At 43.5% G+C, this 22,676-nt stretch overlaps 6 protein-coding genes across 6 annotated transcripts; 2 read left to right on the top strand and 4 right to left on the bottom strand.

Annotated features, from left to right (window-relative positions):
• Nucleotides 1-222: 222 nt before the first annotated feature.
• Nucleotides 223-2,658, top strand: MELLADRAFT_61126 (uncharacterized protein; the record flags this gene model as incomplete). The annotated part of the gene is made up of 7 exons (XM_007407230.1): nt 223-274; nt 343-400; nt 474-1,403; nt 1,477-1,512; nt 1,591-1,823; nt 2,490-2,527; nt 2,590-2,658. The coding sequence occupies 7 exons, from the start codon at nt 223-225 to the stop codon at nt 2,656-2,658; spliced, it is 1,416 nt and encodes a 471-aa protein (XP_007407292.1).
• A 443-nt stretch (nt 2,659-3,101) lies between these two features.
• MELLADRAFT_77131 (uncharacterized protein) lies at nt 3,102-6,291 on the top strand (the record flags this gene model as incomplete). Its single annotated transcript, XM_007407231.1, has 7 exons — nt 3,102-3,329; nt 3,421-3,538; nt 3,634-4,159; nt 4,228-4,384; nt 4,467-5,048; nt 5,120-5,426; nt 5,492-6,291. 7 exons carry the CDS (start codon nt 3,279-3,281, stop codon nt 5,884-5,886), a joined length of 2,136 nt encoding a protein of 711 aa, XP_007407293.1.
• Nucleotides 6,292-7,051: 760 nt separating this feature from the next.
• MELLADRAFT_123281 (uncharacterized protein) lies at nt 7,052-7,763 on the bottom strand (the record flags this gene model as incomplete). The annotated part of the gene is made up of 5 exons (XM_007407103.1): nt 7,052-7,077; nt 7,155-7,217; nt 7,317-7,415; nt 7,492-7,551; nt 7,622-7,763. The coding sequence occupies 5 exons, from the start codon at nt 7,761-7,763 to the stop codon at nt 7,052-7,054; spliced, it is 390 nt and encodes a 129-aa protein (XP_007407165.1).
• A 3,597-nt stretch (nt 7,764-11,360) lies between these two features.
• Nucleotides 11,361-13,523, bottom strand: MELLADRAFT_95909 (uncharacterized protein; the record flags this gene model as incomplete). The annotated part of the gene is made up of 5 exons (XM_007407102.1): nt 11,361-11,889; nt 11,964-12,035; nt 12,109-13,272; nt 13,346-13,403; nt 13,472-13,523. 5 exons carry the CDS (start codon nt 13,521-13,523, stop codon nt 11,361-11,363), a joined length of 1,875 nt encoding a protein of 624 aa, XP_007407164.1.
• Nucleotides 13,524-16,398: 2,875 nt separating this feature from the next.
• Nucleotides 16,399-20,599, bottom strand: MELLADRAFT_124328 (uncharacterized protein; the record flags this gene model as incomplete). The annotated part of the gene is made up of 3 exons (XM_007407101.1): nt 16,399-20,159; nt 20,240-20,356; nt 20,470-20,599. 3 exons carry the CDS (start codon nt 20,597-20,599, stop codon nt 16,399-16,401), a joined length of 4,008 nt encoding a protein of 1,335 aa, XP_007407163.1.
• A 1,265-nt stretch (nt 20,600-21,864) lies between these two features.
• On the bottom strand, nt 21,865-22,619 carry MELLADRAFT_95908 (uncharacterized protein; the record flags this gene model as incomplete). The annotated part of the gene is made up of 5 exons (XM_007407100.1): nt 21,865-21,945; nt 22,040-22,083; nt 22,329-22,406; nt 22,487-22,518; nt 22,603-22,619. 5 exons carry the CDS (start codon nt 22,617-22,619, stop codon nt 21,865-21,867), a joined length of 252 nt encoding a protein of 83 aa, XP_007407162.1.
• Nucleotides 22,620-22,676: the final 57 nt, after the last annotated feature.

The raw sequence follows: 22,676 nt of genomic DNA, 5'->3' as shown, positions 1-22,676 counted from the left end.
TCTTCATCCAACTCATCTAACACATCATATTTACCGGCTTTTTCCTTCTATCTATTTTATATTGCTCAAACTACATTCTCTTTCATCTTTTCAACAAACTCGTTATCACACCTTATATACTTTTCCATTCCTTCAAACACATCAAATTCCTGACTATATCACATTTTTATCATCAACTTATATCTCACTACATACCTTTAAATCAAGACATTCTCTTACAATATGCAAATTAACATTGCTTACGTTGTCGCTGGTCTCCTTGTCTTCGTTTCATGTAAGCAGACGAGCAATTGTTTATTCTTCACCCTTTGTGCATTTTACTGATCTTATTTCTTTTCGTAGCAAACTTTGGTGAGGCTGATGCGCGCATGATCACTGTTACCCACAAGGCCGGTGAAGCGTAAGTGCATTTTTCTGCAGTCATGTTCTCATTACACGGCATTTCAACTAATATATATATTCCTCCCTTTCAGTCATCTTGTGCTCAAACGAGAGGCCACTGGATACACTTCACCAGGTGCTGCTGGTAATTACGGTGTGCCAAACACCACCGGCCCAGCTCAACCAGTTATGGGCAGCGGAACTGCCCATGAGATTGCAGCTGCACCTCAACCTGCCTCGTCACCTGCACAGCCCTCAAGCGCACCTCCTTCTGGTTCCATCGTATCACCAACTACTCGAGCTCAAGCTGCCAATGTGACCCCACCGGCTCCGTACGCACCTAGTCCTGCTGCAGCTCGCAAAGGGCCAACTTCTAGCGAGTCTGGCGCCTCAATTGTCACACCTACATCCCAGCGTCCAGTTGGAGCCAACACCTCATCCATATCATCATCGAAGTCTGAAGGTCCAGTTCCCGGCGCCGCTCAACCGGTGGCTTATACACCTCGTCCCGTCGTCTCATCCGGCGCATCAACTCCAACTGAGTCTGGCGCCTCAATCGTGTCACCTACTTCTCAACATCCAGTTGCTACCAACTCTTCATCCGCATCATCAGAGAAATCTCAAGCTCCAGTTCCCGGCTCCCCTCAAGCGGTACCTTACACGCCTCGTCCTGTCGTCTCGTCCGGCGACTCAAGTTCTTCCGAGTCTGGCGCACCAAGCGTACCACCTACATCTCAACGCCCAGTTGGTGGATCTTCTATCCCTGCACCCACTGGTGAAGATCAAAGTTCCGGCTCACCTGATTCCAGCTCTAATGGCAATATAATCCCAAAACCAATCACTCGGGCCCCTATTCCAGTCGTAGGCATCCCTACCCTTCCTTTAGGAACTTCCGCGCCATCAGTTGGTGGACCAATTGGCTTACCATCTGGTCCAATTGGTGTTCCGGGAGTTGGACTTGGTGGTCCTCAAGTTGGATTTGGTGGTCCTGGAGTTGGACTTGGAGCTGGTCCACACTTTGGGTGAGTTTACAACACCTTTTGAAAACCTTTTTCCATTTCACAAATCCTAACTTTTTTTTTCGATTTGCTACAGAGCCGGAGCTGGTGTTCACGCAGGACAAGGTGTTGGGTAAGTAATTCTTATTCAATTTTGTGAACAAATCTTGTTTCATGACCTGATCTTGAATCATCTTTGCCTCAATAACAGTCTTGGTCCAGCATTAGGCGGATTACCAGGTGCTGGTATCCTTGGAGATGCCGGATTTCATACCGGTGCCGGTGCAGGAGTTGGATCACACCTTGGGGGTGGTGCTGGGGTAGGCGCTGGTTTCAATGCTGGTGCAGGAGTTGGTCAAGGCGTTGGTCTAGGTGGATACCCAGGTGCAGGTCTCAATGCTGGTGCCGGTGCAGGTGTTGAAGCTGGCGCAGGCTTAGAAGCTGGTGCAGGCTTAGGAGCTGGCGCAGGCTTCGGAGCTGGTGCAGGTGTTGGAGCTGGTGCAGGTGTTGGAGCTGGTGCAGGTGTTGGAGCAGGTGCCGGTGTAGGAGCTGGTGCCGGATTTCGTGCCGGTGCCGGTGTTGGCGCAGGTGCCGGTGTTGGAGCAGGTGCCGGATTCCATGCTGGTGTTGCCCAACATGTTGAAGGAGGTGTGATTGTCTAAGCCTCAATAAAAACTTGTTTTTAAATGTTAATGAGTAATTGTTTGTGTTGTTATCTACCATGTTACTTGACCCATAAATCATGCTTCCACATATACACCTTTGCTTCAGAACCCCAATATATAAGTTTCTAGCTTAGGACCAATCATTTTATATAAACATGAATACTTCAAAACTTTTTCTTACACATTTGGTGAACGAAGTTCTTTACGAGCCCTTTGGGCCATCACTTGACACACCACATCCACTATGAGAAGGTACTTGATGAAGAGTTGCAAAAAAAACTTTTGTCGTAGTTTTTGTGCAGGACAAATGGGTTTACAACACCAAAATTTATCAATGAACTTGTATGCAAGCTTAAAGAACTGGGATTTCTTGAAGCCTTTGGCTATGTAAGAGATTGCGCAGATCTATTTATTTATTTGTGTACACTGTTTGTTCCTAAAGCAGATCATTGGTCACAGGTTTGGCAAACCACTTTCGAATTGGTAAGTTCCATGTTCCAAATTCTATGACACCATCCATGTGTCAAATTCACATACATCGGTAGATAAGTCCCGGTTCAATTCCTGTGGGTTCTTTTGTAAGAAGTCTTGATGATGATATAATGAGTGACTGATGATTGTTGATTACTTTGAAGTGGAACTGGTCCATCTTCAATCGTAAGAAATGGCTGCGAAAGAATTGAAAAAAAAAGATCATTTGCAGATTTATACGAAAAGTCATTTCGAGAATCTGAAAATAAAATTTGTAGAAAACATTATTATATTTCTGAAGGTCAAACTTTGAAAAGCATCACACATCTTGAATATATATGATGTGTTTTGATTAATTGAAAGCTTGTCCTAAGGAGCGATTTCTATAAAGAGTGCCATCAGAAAAGCTCAAAACAAGTGAGGTCACAGAAAGGAAAGTGGGCTGCTCGTTTCACAAAAGGCGTTGTGATGTTACATGTATGACTGTGCCTGGTACCGACGGTACATATACTTAGTGTCGGTACCCGCAGATGGCACTTCAAGTTCCACTCTAGTCTCTGACCGTTGCCCGCCCTCTGATGTTGACCTTCAGTGATTCTAAACCGGTCACTCAACAACTACTTAAACCAACAACACTTCACTCAATCTTCCTGCTTCAACCTCAACCGATTCACCTTTCATCAATCGAATCTCATACTTCCCTCCTAATCATCACCAGTGATAACTCTTCAAATCCACTTACGATTCAGATCAGTCTGCGGAAATGGCGAGACCCGAGATTGTCATGGAGACTCCAGCAGCAAAACAGCTCGAGGTAACGCGCCAGGCCGTTTTAATCACAAACCAGCTCATCTTGAAGATCTTATCGAAAACCTCACACTAATTTCTATTCGTTTTCGTTTTAGGCTGCTGTGCAAAGAAAATTGGCCGAATTCTCTTATTCCACGGCCGATGATGTAGTCATGGCGGAGTATGTGGTGGTGATGTTAGCAAACGCAAAAACACCTGCTGAAATCACTGCTGGTTTGTCCGATCTGCTTTCAATCCTATCTCTTACTGATAAACCACTTCTCTCACTCGATGCTTATTGATTTTCAATACCTTTTAATCGTATATAGAACTCACCGAGCTCATCGGGGAAGATATGTATGACCCAATCTTTACTGATTGGCTTTTTGAAGAACTCGCTCGACAATACGGACCTCCTCCAAATTCATCTGCTCCTGTTGTCGAATCGACTGTCGACATTCCTACCAAGTCATCTCAAGCTGGTACGAGTGAACGGTCTAACTCAGATCTGCCCACTGCTGGGAAAATCGAAACTGTCAATGATTCTCGCGAACCCATGAACTCCAATCGTAATCCTGCAAAGAGAGTGGGCAATAACGGTACCAATGGCAACCGGAATAGTCAAGGTGTATTCAATCAGGCTTTAGGTGGACTCAAGCGATCAGGTGGAACGGATATTCTTAAAGATACTCCTCCTCACCGAAGACTGCGATCAGACGAGCCATTCTCCAGTGGGGGCATTCCGACTGGTCCTCGTTCTATGGACAGAGATTCGCGTGATGGTGGGAGACCGAATGTCATCCCGCCACGCATTGGTGGTGGAATGACAACTGACAGGAGAGACACAAACAACAAGTAGGTGTTCCATCTGTTGCTTATCGATTCACATCCCCCACCACATTTATCGATTGTTTATCACTCAGTGGTCCAAGACCTCCCCATAACAACTTTCCACCGATGCGTCCTGGCTTTGGAGCGAATCCAGATGCTGGCGCTAAAAGCATCCTGGAGCGAGTTGGCGTAATGGGAAACGGGATTCGTCCTTTTCTCAATCATAATTTCCAAGGAGGCTTTGACAATGTACGTACTTGACTTGCGTCACAAACAACCCTTGGCCCATTTTGTTTCCTTACCTTGCATTTGGTTCTCATGCACTCGGCAGGGTCAACCTCGCCGTATGAACGACCAGCTAGGTGACTCATTGAATGGTGGGAGACCTCCTATGCCTCCAGCCCTTCATGCACCTTTCTACAACCCCGGTGTTCCCTATTCCGGTCCAATGACGCCAAACCATCCATTTCCTCAGCATCAATATCAACAACCTTCTCCCAATGCTCCCACACCACAATTATTCCTTGCCAATGGCCAACCCTTTATACCATCGCATCCGATCTCTCATCCACTTTCGGCTGCTGGTGGTCAAATTCCCCCCATGTATCACCAAGTATTAATGAATCTCCCAACTACTCCAAACTCCGGCTTATCAGCCCAATCGCCAGCTTTCAATCCCGGTCAATCCATGGGTTATGTTCCTAAGTCTGGTGCATCTCAGTCACAATCAGCACCCGATTTAAACCTTAGTCCTTTACCTGATAAGCCAAGCCTACGCCAAGAGTGCAAATACAACCTAGAGTGTAAAGACGCTTGGTGCCCAAGCTCTCATTGTTCGCCTTGCGGAGACTTTAAGTCATCTATGCTTCTCAATTTCGACGCATGTGAAAAACAGATGCAGTGCCAAGACTCGGTAAGTTACATGTACTCCACAGCTTCAAGCAAAGCTACCTCGCGATGTTTTACTGACGACACTCCCAACAGGACTGTCCAAAGGCGCATGTTTCTCCCCAACAACGTGACCCGAAATCTTCAATCCGAATTCCCATGATCACGAACGCGGCAGCTCCCAATACCTCAGCCATGCCTCTTCAAGCCTCCACTCCCGCTCCGAGTAGCAACCTCACTCCATGCCGATTTGGAACACAATGTACCCGGGCAGATTGTCACTTTACTCACCCATGGAATACGAATCCTAACACACCTGGAAGTGCCAGTGAGGTGGGTAAAGCCCCGGCTAGCACCCCTTTCAGCACAATCCGATGCAAATACGGTATGGCTTGCACACGACGTGAGTTATTTGCCTGGCAGAAATTATTTGACTCGAATACTGACACCACCATCTCATTTTAACAGCCAATTGTCACTTCCAACATCCCCCCAAAAAAACAGCAGCCGCTAGCTATCGCACACCCTCGAAGAACATCTCCAAGACGTTCAACAGTTCTGATATAGTAACCGCTGCCAACGGCATTGATGCTGCAAAACTACCACCTTCGAAGAAATTCGGTGCTCCTCAACCTGAGCAAGGAGAATCGTTGAACAATGCGGACGAAAAAGCGGAGAAGGATTCCGTTGCTCCCACCTTGTCACTCAAACCTAAGGTGGAAGCTGACTTACCAGTCTCGAATCCACCTAGTAGTAATGCTAAGCCTTCTATCAAAACGGAGGCTAATAACGGATTACAACATCAAGCAACATCAGAGTTATCAGACATTAAACCGATCCTCCCCGTCTCTGTAAGCACATAGGCGAATATCGTCACATGAACATCACTTGGCTTACGAGGCGGAAAAGCATTACTCATGCCAATGCTGCGCATACATAATACATAATACTACCGGATCGAAAGGTTGAATTCAAAACGTTTACTTATTGATCTCATACGCGTGTGTTCTTTACTTGAGTGTGTTGTAGGATAAAGTCTACTCAAAAGATTTACCTCATCTATTGATCTATCAATCATATACAACCTAGCTTTTTTTTGATTGAACTTTCTTTCATCTATCTAAATTTAAATATGTGAATGAATGTATGTGCAAGTCTTTATGATGATGATGATTTGAATGATGTGGAGTGTGTTTGATTGATATATAGTTTGATCGTGATGAAAACAAATCACCAAACAAAAAGTTTTTTTTCTGTTTATATACTTTAAAATGAATGAAAGTTCTGAGGCTTCATGATTATAAGATACCGAGAGAGCGACTACAATGTATGTGTCATCAAAATTGAGTACATGAAGGCTGTCAAGATGATGGCTGTTTACAAATGTGCAATACGTTTGGGCCTAGCTTGCTTGAGGGACTCCAAACTTGAATCGCTGTGACTGAGATGTTTAATACATATCCTGTTTGGTGCTGTCTGAGATGATGGTGACGTGCACTTTGAGCAGTTCTATCTTGGGCAAGTTCTACATCAAGAGAGGAATAAACTCCACTTCATCAAGGTGAATGTGACGTATCATGTTTAAGAGCTAAAGTTCCAACCACTTTAACTTTAGATGTGGGATAGAGTGATCTCGTTGTGGATCTGTGTGGATTTTATAGAGTCAATGATGCGCCTAATAGTCCAAGGCGTGACTTGAGGTTGTGGCCAGCATGAAAAAGGGAAAGACGAGTCTCAAATGAGACGTGATAGGCAGGCACACTACAACACGAGATTGATGGCAAAGTTGAACTCAAGCAAGATTCAACTCATTGAGCAATCCTGTGGGGGAGACAAGGTAATTGAAAGAGAACTATAATCGCATTTCCGTGTTCACGAGATGAACAAATGACATGATGAAAATATGATCAATGAAAAGAGGAAAAAACAAAATGCAGGAGAACCTGGAGAGAAACAAAAGTACGCAGATTTCCTTGAGAAGCTGTACTCCTCATTCTTTCAAACATTTTCAAACAAACAATGAAAGAATCATGTTGGTTTGCAGCCCGAACATTCTATTACAAAAAGTGACCGCATGATTGAAGATTAATACTTGATTTAAAGATCATAGAAAGAAAGAAAGAACGCTTACGGATGAAGGGCGAACCCTTGGGTATAGGACAATTGTAAGTTTTAGCGTCAGAAGTGCCACATTCTATTAATCAAAAAAAAACAATTACAAAAGAGGTTTCAGTCAAACCTTTTGAAGTGAATCTCAAGTGTTAGTAGAAAGATTGAACAAAGGATAACTAACCGTAATAGCCCTTTTTAAGCTCATAACCAGCACAGTTTTGTTGACTCGTCTGAGTGGAACCATCCTTTTTACAACCACTCATTGGAGTATACGGGTTTCCTATTGGTAATTTCAAGAAGGGTTAAAAGGAAAGTACAAGTGATAGAGAGATGTACAAGATCAATTCCCAACTTACCTTGGTATGAGCACTTTTTTCGTGGGCATTGCCATAGTCTTTCTGCAGTCTCCCAACAGACTTTTATAAAGAAAATGGTAAATGAGCTTCTTGGTGGAAAACCAGAGGATAATCATAAGATTTCACTTACTTGAGTTTCCGTGGTATCCGTTTGGGGTATATCCGAGTGTACATGTGGCTGTGAGGTCCACGAGTTGGGTGTAAACGGACTGCGTTAAGCATATAGCGATAAAGATGATAAGAAGCTTATGGGGAGCTTGGAAAGATAACATGTTGGTATGAGGAATGAAAATTAGACTAGAGAGACCGGCGGTAGATATATAGATCGAGATTGGGGTTTGCACTCTGGAGCGACTGGGGGTGCTTGTATATATAGGGAATTGAGAAAGCGGAATACATAGACCTGAGGCTGGATAACCTCGCAGGAGCTCGCAGGTCCTGTGCTTCGCGTTGAAGTTGGGGTTGGCGTCCTTTCGGAGGTACCTGGTATACATGTCGTGTACCGGGATGAACGCCGGGAAGGGTCACATCTGTCAAGGATTCTAACGGTTTCCCAAAAGTTTGTGAGGCCGCAATTGAGATGCAAACGGGTGTGGCTTGGAAGGGGACCCTAGAGTGACCATTGAAATTTTTGTGGCACCACCAGAGTTTACCTGACTCCACCGAATCCAGCCACCCTTTTTTTTTTTTTTAATGCATTGCTTTAAGTGTTTTTGGAGCCGTTAGGATCATGCCGCTGTTCCAGGACCCCAGAAATCAAGATATTTGTGTTTTTTGGTATGTGTGGGGGGAAATTAAGACAATGTGAACTATGGTACATGCGTTAAAGGGAAAACATGGAGTGATGCGATGAAGTATGAGAGAATATAGCGATGAAGTGGTGAAAAGGGAATTAGTCCTGAGGCTTGTCGATGTTGGTTGGATGGGGTTCGTCTGAGATTCTCGCCCAGACCCATCGGTTGGCGAATCGCCAGGTTTTGTTGCAGAATGCGGTGATTGCTGTGAAGGCGCTCGGTGTTGATAGGAGGCATTTGTCCATCCTAAAGGTTTTTTGCTCGTTGAAGCCTTGGTTTTCGATGTCGCGCTCAAACGCGGCTCGTGCCTGTGCATGGTTCTGACACACAAAGAGGAAGTGGTCAACATTTTCGACGCCTTCTTGGCATCTGCAAGAAGGGTCGCCTAGTTGGTGGAAGCGGTGAAGATAGGAGTTTAAAGGGACATGGCCTGAGCGTAGCTGGGTGAGAGTGGCGATTTCATGTTTCTTGAGGGCACTTAGGCCGTCAAGGTGTTTTCGTCCGTTCGGTTTGTGACCTAGGCGTTTGATTTCAGCCTCGCTGAAGGTGTCGGTCTCTATTGCTCGCCACTCCTTGATGGCTGAGAGGAATGCCGCGGTGTTCGGAGTGTTTGTGAAGGTGCTTGGTAGGTCTCTCTTGGCGAGAGAGTTTGCGATTTTGTCGACGGTCTCGTTGCCGGGGATGCCTTTGTGCCCAGGGCACCATCTGATGACGACTCGGAGGCGGGGGTGACTTTGAAGAATGCATTGTAGTTGTTTGAATGTCTTGTGTCGATTGTCCAGTGAGGAAACCGACGAGGAGTTGGATTTGAGGTCTTTGACGACCCCCTGGTTGTCTAGGATGATAGAAGCACGGTGAGTCTCTTCTGTTGCTTGTTCAAGTACAAGCTTCAGGCCCAGTTGGACGCCTTTGTACTCAGCTTGATAAATGCCTTGGGACCTTGCTGGTCCGAGTTGTGTTGATGAGCTTCTCTTGGTGTTTTCACACCAAGCCGCGGCCGCTGTGTTCTTGCTTGGTATACGAGAGCCGTCGGTGAAGACGATCAGGTGTTGGTTGGTTGCCTTCAGACGTAGCGTGTCGGAGATCGCACGTTTCTCGTCATCCTGAAGTACTGTCGAGTAGTTGGGAGGGCGTATAAGTGAAGATGCAGGGTCGACTGGGAGCTGGACCGCATGTTCTTCGAAATGCTTGTAGAGCGGGTGTTGGAAGAAAAGCTGAAAGGGGTTCCTGTGGCTCTTAGGGATAGAGAGCTGGGACTTTTGTATAATCTTAAACAGGGGGTGAGCTTGGCTTTTCGTCATAGATCTGGCCATAAAACTCAGTACTTTACTTTGATGCCGAATCGCCGGAGGGGTGAGGTTCATGTCGTGGCGTAAAAAGGTGGTTGGAGTCGATTTCAAGGCGCCTAGTGCCGCTCTTGCGCACGTATTGTCGATGATCGACATCTGTTCTATAAAAAACTTGGTCGGTTCAGTGGGCATTCCAAGCCATTGCACCGTAGTCAATGGCAGAGTGGACGGTTGTCGTCATGAGTATTTTGAAGAGTTTCGGCGGAATCCCCCAGCCCTGTCTGGCAAGGCCTGAGAGAAAACCAGCACGTTGTTTACCTTTGGCGAACACATCGAGCCTATGTTGTTTGAAGGTTAGCTTGTTGTCGATTTTGATGCCGAGCCACTTGGCAAAGGGAGCTGGCTCCAGCTTCTTTCGATCAGCGAAGTCGATCGTTGGTATGATGTCGTGAGTGATTTCTTGTTGTGTGAATAAAACCCAAAAAGTTTTCTTTGTGTCGAAGATGGCACCATGTCTCTTCGACCACTGTTGTTGTCGAAAAGCAAGGGTTTGCATCTGAGAGCGTAGTTGGTGTGTGTCGAGAGCTGAGGAGAGGAGTACCACATCGTCAACAAAGCCCAGAGCCGTGGCCGTGGGAATGGTGTCTGTGATCTCTAGGAGGGAGGAGTTGTAGAGTAAGTAAAGTAGGGGAGATAATGGAGAGCCTTGAGGAAGACCGTGGTTGAGAATGAAATCTTGGGACTCGAAACCGTTGAGACGCGATGCGAATTAAGATCCTGATCCTGATCATGCCGCTGTTCCAGGACCCCAGAAATCAAGATATTTGTGTTTTTTGGTATGTGTGGGGGGAAATTAAGACAATGTGAGTTTACCTCGAGCCATTTCCGCAGACTGATCTGAATCGTAAGTGGACTTGAATAGTTATCACTGGTGATGAATACTTTAGGAGAGAAGAATGAGATTCGATTGATGAAGGGTGAGCCGCTAACTTATGTTTTTTACGGATTTCATTTTTAGAAGTCTCGAAATGACTTTTTGAATTGTTTATTCAAATCTGCAAATAATCTAGTTCTTCACAGCCATTTCTTAGTGCTGAACGTGGACCAGTTCCACTCCAACGTAATCAGGAATCTTCAGTAACTCATTATGTCAACATCAAGACTTCTTACAAAAGAACCCAGAGCGTTTGAACCAGGACTTATCTACTGGTCTATGTAAACTTGACCCATGGATGGTGTCATAGAATTTGAAAATGGAACTTACAAACTTGAAAGTTGAAACACTTCAAAAAAATTATTGTTTTTGTCAAACCTGTTATCAATGATATGATTAGGTATATAGAGGTGTATACAAATGCGTACATAGCTCTGGACAATCTCTTACGTAGCCAAAGGCTAAAGAACTACCGATTTTTAAGCTTTCAAGTTCATTTATAAATTTTGGTATTGTGATCGCATTTGTTCTCCACAAAGGTTAGCTTAACACCACAAAGGCCACCGTCAAAGATCTTTTTTTACGATTCTTTATCAAATACCTTCTTATAGTGAATGAGAAGTGTACAGTGATGGGCCAAGGGGCTTGTAAAGAACTTGATTCAACAAATGTGTAGAAAAAGTTTCAAAGAAGTTATATTGGAATAAGATGATTGATCCTGAGCTAGGAGCTGGTATATTGGGATTCGGAAGCAAGGGTCTATATGTGCAATGTGATTTACAAGTCAATTAACATGGTAGATAAGAGCGCATACAATTGAATGTACATTTAAGAACAAATTTTTATTCAGGCTTAGACAATCACACCTCCAACATGTTGAGCAACACCAGCATGGAATCCGGCGCCTGCTCCAACACCGGCACCAGCTCCAACACCGGCACCGGCTCCAACACCTGCACCGGCACGGAATCCGGCACCAGCTCCTACACCTGCACCGGCTCCAACGCCTGCACCGGCTCCTAAGCCTGCACCGGCTCCAAACTCAGCACCTGCTCCTAGGCCAGCACCTGCTCCGAGACCGGCACCTGTTCCGAAACCAACGCCTGCTCCAACACCTGCACCAGCGTTGAGACCTGCACCAGGGAATCCACCTAGACCAAGGCCTTGACCAAAGCCTTGACCAAGTCCTGCACCAGCGTTGAAACCAGCGCCTACCCCAACACCACCCCCAAGGTGTGGTCCAACTCCTGCGCCAGCATTAAATCCGGCACCTCCGAGGATACCAGCACCTGGCAATCCGCCTAATGCTGGACCAAAATTCCCTCCGGCGTTCAAGTGTGAACCAAATCCTACACCGGCTCCAACTCCTGCTGGACCAAGACTGTTATTGAGAGATGATTCAAGATTAGGTCTTGAAACAAGATTTGTCCACAAAATAGAACAAGCATTACTTACCCAACACCTTGTCCGAAACCTAAGCCCGGTACAGCTCCTAAACCTTGTCCTGCGTGAAAGCCAGCTCCGGCTCTGTAGCAAAAGAAAGAAAGAAAGTTAGATGCGTGGAATGAAAATGGTTTGTCAGAAGGTGATCACAACTCACCCAAAATGTGGACCAGCTCCAAGTCCGACTACAGGTCCACCAAGTCCAACTCCTGGACCACCAAAGCCAACTGACGGGCCATTGAGCACAGGTAAAGGACCACCAAGCCCAACTCCTGGAAGACCGACTGGACCAGATAAACCACCAAGTTGTGGACCAAGGCTTCCAAATGCGGGTGTTGGACCTCTTAGTTCCGGTCCGACGTTAAGACCGAGTGGAGGTTGAATAAGACCACTGTTGACGCCAAGCGGCGGCGCACCAAATGGAAGTGGTGTGTTGCTTCCGAACGGAATAGGTACACCACGAACACCGCCAGATGGAATGGGGACTGGTAATCCAATTGGACCACCGACTAAAGGCGCGGAAGTTCCTAAAGGAAGGTTGGGGATAGCAACGACTGGAATAGGGGCTCGAGTGATTGGCTTTGGGGTGATATCCCCATTAGAGGTGGAATCAGGTGAGCCGGAACTTTGACTTCCACCCATGGGTGCAGGGACGGAGGATCCACCAACTGGGCGTTGAGAGGTAGGTGGTACGATTGGCGCGCCAGACGCAGAAGGACTGGATGCACCGGATGAGACAACAGGACGAGGCGTGTAAGGCACGGGTTGAGGGGATCCGGGGACTGGAGCTTGAGAGTCCAATAATGATCCGGATGAAGAGTTGACACCAACTGGATGTTGAGAAGTAGGTGACACGATTGAGGCGCCAGACCCAGCAGGAGTTGATGCACCGGATGAGACGACGGGACGAGGTACGTAAGCTACCGGTTGAGCGGAGCCGGGAAGTGGACCTTGATTGTTTGATGATGATGCGGATGAGGTGTTGGCTCCAACTGGACGCTGGGATGTAGGTGTGACAATTGAGGCGCCAGACTCGCTCGAAGTTGGCCCTTCGAGTGGTGCAGCAGGATGAGGTGCGTACGGAGCCGGTGGGGTCGCAATGGCAGCTTGACCTCGAGAAGTTGGTGATACGATGGAGCCAGAAAGAGGTGCGCTTGAGGGCTGTGCAGGTGACGAAGCAGGTTGAGGTGCAGCTGCGATTTCATGCGCAGTTCCGCTGCCCATAACTGGTTGAGCTGGGCCGGCGCTGTTTGGCACACCGTAGTTGGCAGCGGCACCTCGTGAAGTGTATCCAGTGGCCTCTCGTTTGTGCTCAAGATGACTGGAAGGAAGGAATAAATATGTTAGTTGCAGTGCCCAGGATTGAAAACGTGACTACAGAAGAAGGTACTAACGCTTCACCAGCCTTGTGGCTAACAGGAATCATGCGCGCATCAGCCTCACCAAAGTTTGCTACGGAAATAAGTAAGGTCAGTAAGATGCACAAAGTGTGAAGAGTAAGCAATGTCCCGTCTGCTTACATGAAACGAAGACGAGGAGACCAGCGACAACGTAAGCGATGTTAATTTGCATATTGTAAGAGAATGTGTTGATTTAAAAGTATGTAGTGATTGGTGATAAAAAGATGATATAGTCAAGAATTTGATGTGTTTGAAAGAATGAAAAAGGATATGAGATCTTATGACGAGGTGCTTGAAAAGATGAAAGAGAATGTGGTTTGAGTAATATAAAATAGATGGAAGGAAGAAACCGGTAAATACGATGTGCTAAATGAGTCGGATGAGGAACTGAAAAGATGCAAACCACACAAGGCTTCTTATACTTGAAAAATCAGCCACGAATCCTCGATGATGGCAATGCAGCCATCAATTTTTTGCAATGGTATGACGGTCAATCCGGGTGGACTTGAAGTGGAGAGATTGGTCACAACCAGACCGGCAAAAGTTGCATACTGCCGCTTATTGATTTCGCATCGAACCAATGGGTGTCATGAGTGATATACTTTGCAAGCCGGTCAAGTGGGAAACGGCTGATAGATGCAGTCCGATCAAATTACTCGTTCATTGAATCGACCAACTTGAGTCATGCTTCAACAGAGTCCTCATGCTTGATGTCGAATTGCTGTGGTCCCTTTGAGATTCCCTGCAGCGGCCTACGGTGAACACGCAAAACCAGAAAATTACACGAGATCAAGCAGCATTACCACTACCTCAATCGGTGGTACTGCTGCCAGGTCATATCGATTAGAGTCTTGATGATAACCACGACGAGCCTGGTGTAGATCGATATCCTCGCGAAGACAAGCGTTGCACAAGCGTTGCACAGGAAGTTTCCAGCCAACTCAATTCTCTAGCTCTGCAGATATGTCTTGTAAATAAGACATGTTCATTCTACATTACATCAGATGTGATACATTCGAAACTCTCAACACTTGATTTGAGTCTTGAATGCCCCAGAGGCAGCATAGAACGATCACGGGGTCTTTCTGGCCTTAAAAACTAAGTACAGGAGTGAAGTTGACGATGCTGAGTTTATATCAAGGACCAAAGGAGAAGATAAAACATCAAGAAACAATAATAGAGGATGAATGATGATTTCAATTGAATTGAAGCTGCTGTCCTGAGATGTAGTGAAAAGTGTGGTGGCGACTGACAGCAAAACATGTAGAATGATACACTTTTGATAGTCTTTGGATGGACAGGGGAATACACATAGCAGGCGAGATTCTTTTTGAGATGCAACTTGTGCAGTGAAAGCATCTTCATTGAAAAGCATCAGGAAATTCCTGGGTTACAATTGGAACAAAAAAGAAAACAGATAATAAAAACAACTCAAGTGATGCAGAGTATTTGGAAGATACTAAAATTACTCAACCCTTATATAACAGAAAACAGGGCACATGCTTGGAACACTCTGTTTTTAAGATTTTTTATTCTAGTAAATTTCCTGTTTTAGTTTTTAGTATTATGATTTGTTTTTTTGATAAAATTCAGTAGCAGCTGTGTTCTAGCATTGTATTTTGTCATCCACACAAATTATCAAGAAATAGATTAAGAAGTTTGACCATTTTTGTTGATTGATTGATTTTATTTTATTTGATAGTGGACTTGGAAAGACTATCAAAGTGATGACATGTTGTCTCTATGGACTTCAAATAAATAGTATTATTAGAAATTTAGTATATTTATACAATGGGGTGACAAAAAACTACAGGTAAGTTTTGAGGCTTCATTATCATAAGCTACTGAGAGTGAGACTAAAGGTGATATTGTGCTGTCAAACTTAGGAGATCAAGACAATGGCTGTTTACAAATGTGCAATACTTTTGGGTCTCACTTGCTTGAGGGACTCCAAGCTTGAATAGCTGTGAGATATTTGGTATATATCCTGATTGGTACTTGCTGAGGTGATTGCCACTTGCACTTTCAGAAGTTCAATCCTGGGCAAGTTCTGCATCAAGAGAGGAACAAACTCAACTTCAACAAGGTGAAGGTAACATATCATGTTCAAGACCTAAAGCTCCAGCCACTTCAACTTGAAAATTTATCACATTACAAAGCTTGAGATCCAGAATCACTGCCATGCTATCAGTACAGCAGTGTTGATGGAGCTTGACCCGCCTTCTACACCAATTTGCTCAAGTTTTCAATTGGAAAAGATTTACAAAATCAGCTGGAAATTATCCAGATGAATTGTACATCATAATGTTTTTGTGTATCCCCATTGTGCAGCTGAAGTTTCCTCTGAAGAAACATATGAATTGTCTGCAATTGATTGAGAAACTCAGAGTGTTTTGTTCAACATTTATTGGACACATACACAGGTCACACTTTTATTAATGTACTTGAGCCCCTTCACTTCCATGATAGTTGAAAATATCTATCCAGTCACTTTAGACAAATGAAAGTCTACAACCAGATCTGAAGCTATATATTCTGGAGGATAAATCTTGGATTTAATGAGAAAAAGACAGGGTCAAATATAAAGTTTGAGAATGGGAAGACGCCTCTTTATCATTCAACACATATTGTGTCCCTTGAAATTTCTTTAGAGTCCAGCTCAAGAGTATCTCCCATTCACAGCTGGTATACATCTATTACTCCCACAATTTTAATCCAAAGAAGTCATGAGGAGTATTTTGTGTATTCTGCAAGTTTTTGCAGTCTAAGTAACAACATGATGATATTTCTATGGCACAGACCTGAAAGGGTTTTAAACTTCCCGAGGTTCTCACTTGGACATCTCAATGTCCTCAATATTCAATGACTGATAAACTATTTCTTGACATGTTATTCATTCACTTGCCAAGATTGCTTATTCTCTTTAGCTTTCAAATTTGATTGGAACACAATTGCACATATGATATAGATTCAGGCTGATACCTCTTTTGGCACACATACAAAACAAAATAAAAAACCTCTTTTGCTCATTGGATAGGTGATTTTTTTCATCTGTTATGGTCAGCTGGTCTTATATCAACACCAAAAAGCCTAAATACATCAGGTACTGGTTGATCTCCGCCTGTGTTGTCAGCTCTTGGAGGCGGAATGAAATCTGAGTCCTTTATGGAGATTCTTTTTGGCCAAATATTGGTTCCTTCTTTTTGAGGGTCATATTTCAGCTCACCAGTATTTTTACCTGAATGAATTGTGTCAAGGAAACTGCCCCACTTTTGCACGTGGGTTGATGTAGACGCCATTCCAGAGGGAGAAGACTCAATACTGATTGATGTAGGATTTGTAACACTCAAGATAGCTTTTGGTGGGATCTCTTTTTCCAATTCCTCACCTTTCCCATTCCAAATCCTTCTTGAGGAGTGAGGAGCCGAGTTTTTGGAGGTATCACCTCCTGAAATTTGCAGTCCTAGTTCTCCAGTATCTGAAATCTTGTTTGAATTTATCTTGGGTGCAATAATCCTCTGATCTTCATTTCCTAAGCTCTTCTGGATACCCCCACCAATGGGCATAACATCTTGCTTAAGCTTGGAAGCTATCCTTGAATTGTGCTTGTCCACCAAAGGCATGTTTATATCATCTGTAATTCCTCCTTTCTTGGCCCAATCATCCGATTCATCACTGGACTTCCTATTGTGAACATCTGCGTCTCTCTGAAGTTTTTGGTTAGGATGAATTGCCTTGGGGCTCTCCTCCCTAATCAGATTTTGGATGGACTGTCTCACACGGGGTGAGTGGGGAGGTGAGTTTTGGACAAAAGTCTTTCCTTTTGAGCTATGCAATACTATCTCATCAGTATCTGAAATTCTGTTTGAATCTGTTTTAGATGGAATTATATGCTGGTTTTCATTCCCCAATGGTACATGCTCTTGCTTAAGTTTGGGTGTTGTCCTTGGATTGTGTTCTTCAACTGGAGACATGTCTATGTCATCTGTGAATCCTTTGATCTCTGACCAATTATCACATGCATCACTCAAGTGCATTTGAGACACATCTTTGGCTCTGTGAAGATCTTTGGTAAATGATGGCCCCTTGGGGCTCTCCTCCCCAAACAGATTTTTGAAGAGCTCACTCAAATGCAACTGCCTTTGTGTGTTTTCTATCAATTGGTGATCTATGGGAGGAATTCTAGGAGTTATCTCAACACTATTTGTGCTCTTCATGTCATGAGAATATTTGTTGTAATTTGTGCCTTCAAGTATTGTATTTCCCCCTTGACTATTACCTTCAATTCTGGTTTCCATATCCTCAGAGTGTGAATCAAGAAGATCTCCCTCATCCTTCTCAGACTCCAGAGTTTGTTCTTTGGTACCCCTCAACACATTTGGTATCAAAGGGTCAGAAAATACATTTGAGGGTCTTGAAGATTTGTGGTCCAATGGATTGAGACCCCTGTGAGCCGTGGGGCTATGCTCTGGAATATCTGTTGCTCCAAGTTCTGGCAATTTATTGTTTTGTAATAAACCTCTTTGCTTCTTCTGGGCTAGAGTTTGTATGAAACTTTTTGATATGTTGGTTGACTGGTCAGTAGGAGATAATTTAGGAGATGAGACCATATAATTTGGGTCTTTTGAATCAACACTTATTGTCTTATGGTTTGATTTATCAAAGCTCAGCTCCCCAGCTTGACTATCCCCTTCCGTTCTTGCATTAATTTCTTGAGAGGGAGATTTGAGAACTCTTCTGTGGTCGCTTGACACATATTTTCCCTTCTTCCTGTCAATGAATTTGCTAAATTCTTTATCCCTTTTAGGAGAATCCATTGGTAGAGCATTTTTGAAGCCACTAGTACTAGGGGATTCTGAAGTGTGGTGATCCATCTCTGCTAAAATTTCACCTTCTTCAACTTCTTGTACTGGAAGATCTACTGATATAAATTGGGGTGATCTGTTTTCTGGTAACTCCAGTTGTTTTCCCTCATCTTTGTTGAAGAATTTTCTTTTTTTGGGCATTCTATTTTCATCTTGGGCTATGATATTCATACCACTGCTTGATCCTGTATCCCCCTTTCCCCTGGATCCAATCTCTTGAGACAGTGATTCATGAACTTCTCTTTGGCCACTTGAGGAGTGCTCTCCGTTCTTCCTCTTGAAACCAGGTGGTCCTTCATTCCTTGTGGGTGAATCTATTTCATAAGCATTCTCAAAGACACCATGGGATCCTGGAGTTTTGTGGTCCATTTCTTCAACAATCTCACCCTCTTCAATGTCATTATCAAGGAATTCTTCTGATCCAACTCTTGGCACTTCCTGCTGTGGTAACTCCAATTGTTTCCCCTCATCTTTGCCATTAAATTTTCTGTTATTTGAAAGTGTTTGTTTGTTTAGCATCATGATATCTTTACTGCTTTCTGACTCTTTGTATTTCTGGGGAATGTCCTTTGAAGTCTGTACAGAGGCTCTCATGTACTCAGAAAATAGGCTGTGTAAATCTTTCTCAACCTCAACTGGGTGTGATCTTCCCTTTTCAAGAGAGAGTATCTTATCCAAGCTATCACTCCCTATCAAGTTTCCTGTCATTGGCCAAAGATTTGATGGTTTATTTATGATCAAATCTTGAAGGTGTAACTGACACCCAATGTATATGAAGTAATGCCTTCCCAAGACAAAAGAATTTCTTTCTTGGCGGTTTTTATAGGCAAGACCATGATTTAAGCGTTCTTTTTCATCCATAAAGTGCCATAAGTATCTTGTAAATCGAAGAACACTTTGTTGATCAAACACTTCAAAATACATCCCGTGTTCTGTCCAAAATTTCATAATAGTTTTTGCAATACTTTCAGAAAGCATCCACCACATTACCATATACTTTGCTCTTTGAACTATCGTTTCCCTTTTTGTATACAAAGTGTTTTCATTGAACATGAAAAGTTCATTGATGACGTCCTGAGAAAACCTTAACGACTCTTGGTCCCATTCATCATGACAAGCTTCGAAGATCTCCAATATTTTATACAAGGCTTCAAGAATTCCCAAGTTCTTTTCATCTTCGATGTGCATCAGTCTTCTAAAAAATCTTACTGCTTTTGGATACTTTTTTAGACGTGGCAGTTTGTCTCGAATTTGTATTGTGGATGCACCAGTGGTCACAACCACATCAAGGAGGCTCTTCCAAACGTTGATATGTTCTTGAGACCCAATAAACTCGAACCCCCGGACCGTGTGCTTTAATTGCTCTAGAGAAACGTCACTTGTTCCCCCATAAGGATCTTTAACGTTTAGATGAACCTTCCACCATGTAAGCAGAGCATTTTGATGCATGATCCTAGATGTTATTTTATTACTAAGGATTGGCGTCTTGAAAGGTATTGGAACACCTTCTATCAAAGGATATTTTTTGAATGCTTTTCTTTCTTTGAGACCGTCAATCACAAGATGCTCTACCATGTTTAAAAATCCAATGCTTGCTTGAAATCCTTCCGCATATACCTGTGCGGGGCTTGACAGACAGAAATCTGCGGATAAGTGAGCTCGAGATTGAACCATTGAATCTATTCCAAGGATTTGCTTCTCAAAAATTTTGAATGATAATGCAGATCTCAAAATGTGTCCCAGGAGGTCATCAACACTCCTGGCTCTTTCACCCGACTTGTATTTACGCCAAAGCTTGGATGCACACTCTGCCAACTCGGTTTTTAGGTCTTCAATTACATATTGATGCTTGGGCGCCGCGTCAGGAATGAAGACTCTGTTGATATTATCTACCAATGAACGCAGAACTTCCAGGCCAGAATCTCCTTTGCTAGGCCCACAGTCTATTACACAAGCTTTGAGAATTACTAACAAACCACCTTGGGAGAAGTTTATTCGAGAAAAATTAAAATGTTTTACATACCTTGCATTTGGCGTTTAGCAGTTTTTGTGAACGATCGAGCAATAAATGCGAAGGTTTTCCATGAATCATCATGCATAGTGTCCCAAAAAAATTCTTGAATATGCATGTCCTTTCTATCTATGATGAAGGTAAACAAAATATGAGCTCCATCATCTTGTAGGATTGCGGATCAGAGCCAGCGCAAGCAAAGAGTCTCTGGAGTCTGCAGACAAGCAGAGGACATTTCATACCGGCAAGACTATTGTGCACAATGTCATCATCTTTGACGGTCTTCAAATATGTTTTGGTGAACAAATTACCGAGGACTAAAGCAAAGTAGGTATCAATTAGAAGAAACAATAGAAGCGTCCTTTGCTTCATCTTGACTTGAAGGTAATCCAATATTGTAGTCACAACAACCCAAGTTTTGATAAGTAGCTAATTGGCTTGAATTAAAGTAGGCGAGAATTAAAAAGATACCACAAGTGACCTCTACTTCATCTTGAACTTTTATGTACGTGCGGGTGCAGCAGACATAAGCATCAGATTGCACGTTTCAGCCAATCAACATTACAAGTCTTATACCTTATACCCCATACTTTCAATGTTCAACATCACACCAGAAACTGATTTTTCATCATATATACACAGGAGATCACTGCCACGATCTCATCAGATGACGGTTTCAGAAGTCTATGTACAGGAAAGGTTTCTCAGGGCCAAGACGGTGAATGCGCCACCCATCCTGTTTGGATAAAGTTCATACACTAACCTGCGTAACTCAGTTCCTCAATCAGGCAGTGGTCCTCCGTCTCATCGGGTGTCTGGTGACCGAGCTTGCGAGGTTAGAACGCGCCCTGCGAGATCTTGGGACATGTTTTAAGGGTTCAGACTTATTTTCCTCTCATTGAAGAGCGTGGGTGAATAGTATTAGCAAGCGAAAAGAACCTTAAAAGACCGAGCTGTGCAAAATCAATTGTGCTTTCTTTTATCAGACAAACTGATGGTATGCTCAAGATCAAAGTGGCATTGTTAGATCTATCCCAAACGGCTTAGGGGTTTGACTGCTCACTTGGATCACTGCATCCTCAAGAAGCCTTTTCTGGTAAAAAAAATGATGCCGAGATTACCAGCATTGATAGGTATATCTTCGGACAGGCCATGCAATCTTAGATGGTCAACTTAATTGAATGTATTTATTGAAAGGCTTGCATTTTATTTGATGTTTCTCGTTGTGAGTCAACAGCATTCCATTTTTGCAGACTTGTTGATATTTTTTTGCCTGAGTTGAGATAACTTGGCTGATGCTCGTTTGTACATAGTTCCGATCCGGCAACATGTCTTATTATAGAAGTCAATGTCGGCGCACGGGATATGATTTCAAGGGTTTCTTAATATTTTTTCATCTCGAAGTTTACTTAGAATCACTTGTTACTCTATATGTAGATATAACTGAATCTATGAGCATCCTTGCAATTTACACCATGATGTCATTTAAGAATCTTGCAATTTTCAAATACCAGACCAGATAAGTAAACGGGGAAGATTCCATGGATTGTCGATGATTACAAGTCTTCATTTAAATTTACTAATAGTATCTGTAAACTGCCCAATCGATAATCGTCTCGAGCATATTTTATGTGGGGCTAGTAATTCAAATTGATCTTCCAGTTCCATTTGCTCGATTCGAGGATGGATAGTATTCTCCCGAGGTTAATCTCCAATTTCTCGCATTTTCAACCAATAAAAATCAACTTGCCCAACAATGATGATTGTAAATGTGCCATAATTTGTAATCTAAAGCAGATAGCTTTTGCGAACTGCTGAAGTAGGGCAAGAGCTCGAAACGTTGGCAAAGAGGAAGTCTAGAGACCCGTTTCGATTGATGTCATTTTATTTTTTGTTCAGTAAAGAGTACATGTTTATTGACTGTTCGATGATATGGTCCAATTTCAAAGCGATGTAAAAAATCCAAAAGAATTGGATCAAGTGTCAAGAAAATGCCGACACGGTGAGTGGAAAGGAGAGAGATGTTGAAAGGTGAAAACGGAGATGATTCATTTTCAGTTATCATCTTTATAAATCGGTGTAGAATTGAACAAAAGCTAACCTCTAGGATCATATTTCATTCGAGCAATTTTCCGTTCTGCTGTCCGGACCTTGGTAGTGGTATAAAAGAACCCAGTACCTAACGGTAATCAAAAGATCATATCATATCAATCCCAAGAAAATGGTAGCGGGCATTTCAAAACGGAACATGAGGTGTACCTGCAGTAGAGACCAATTTGACAAGAACGGTTCTGTAGCGTCAAGATATCCAATGTCGATTGTTAGTATGGAGGCTGAAAGATGAGTGGACCGAGAAAGGTTTCTTATGAGCTTACCGAGTTTTTGGTGGCATGGAGAAGCCGTCACTGATGTTGGAAAGACCAAGATGCTCGGAAATTACGCTGAACAA

This window comes from Melampsora larici-populina (genome assembly GCF_000204055.1).
Source record: "Melampsora larici-populina 98AG31 unplaced genomic scaffold MELLAscaffold_8, whole genome shotgun sequence".
NCBI lineage: Eukaryota > Fungi > Basidiomycota > Pucciniomycetes > Pucciniales > Melampsoraceae > Melampsora > Melampsora laricis-populina.
The sequence above is the reverse complement of the archived record's forward strand: the minus strand, read 5'-3'. Positions and strand labels throughout refer to the sequence as shown.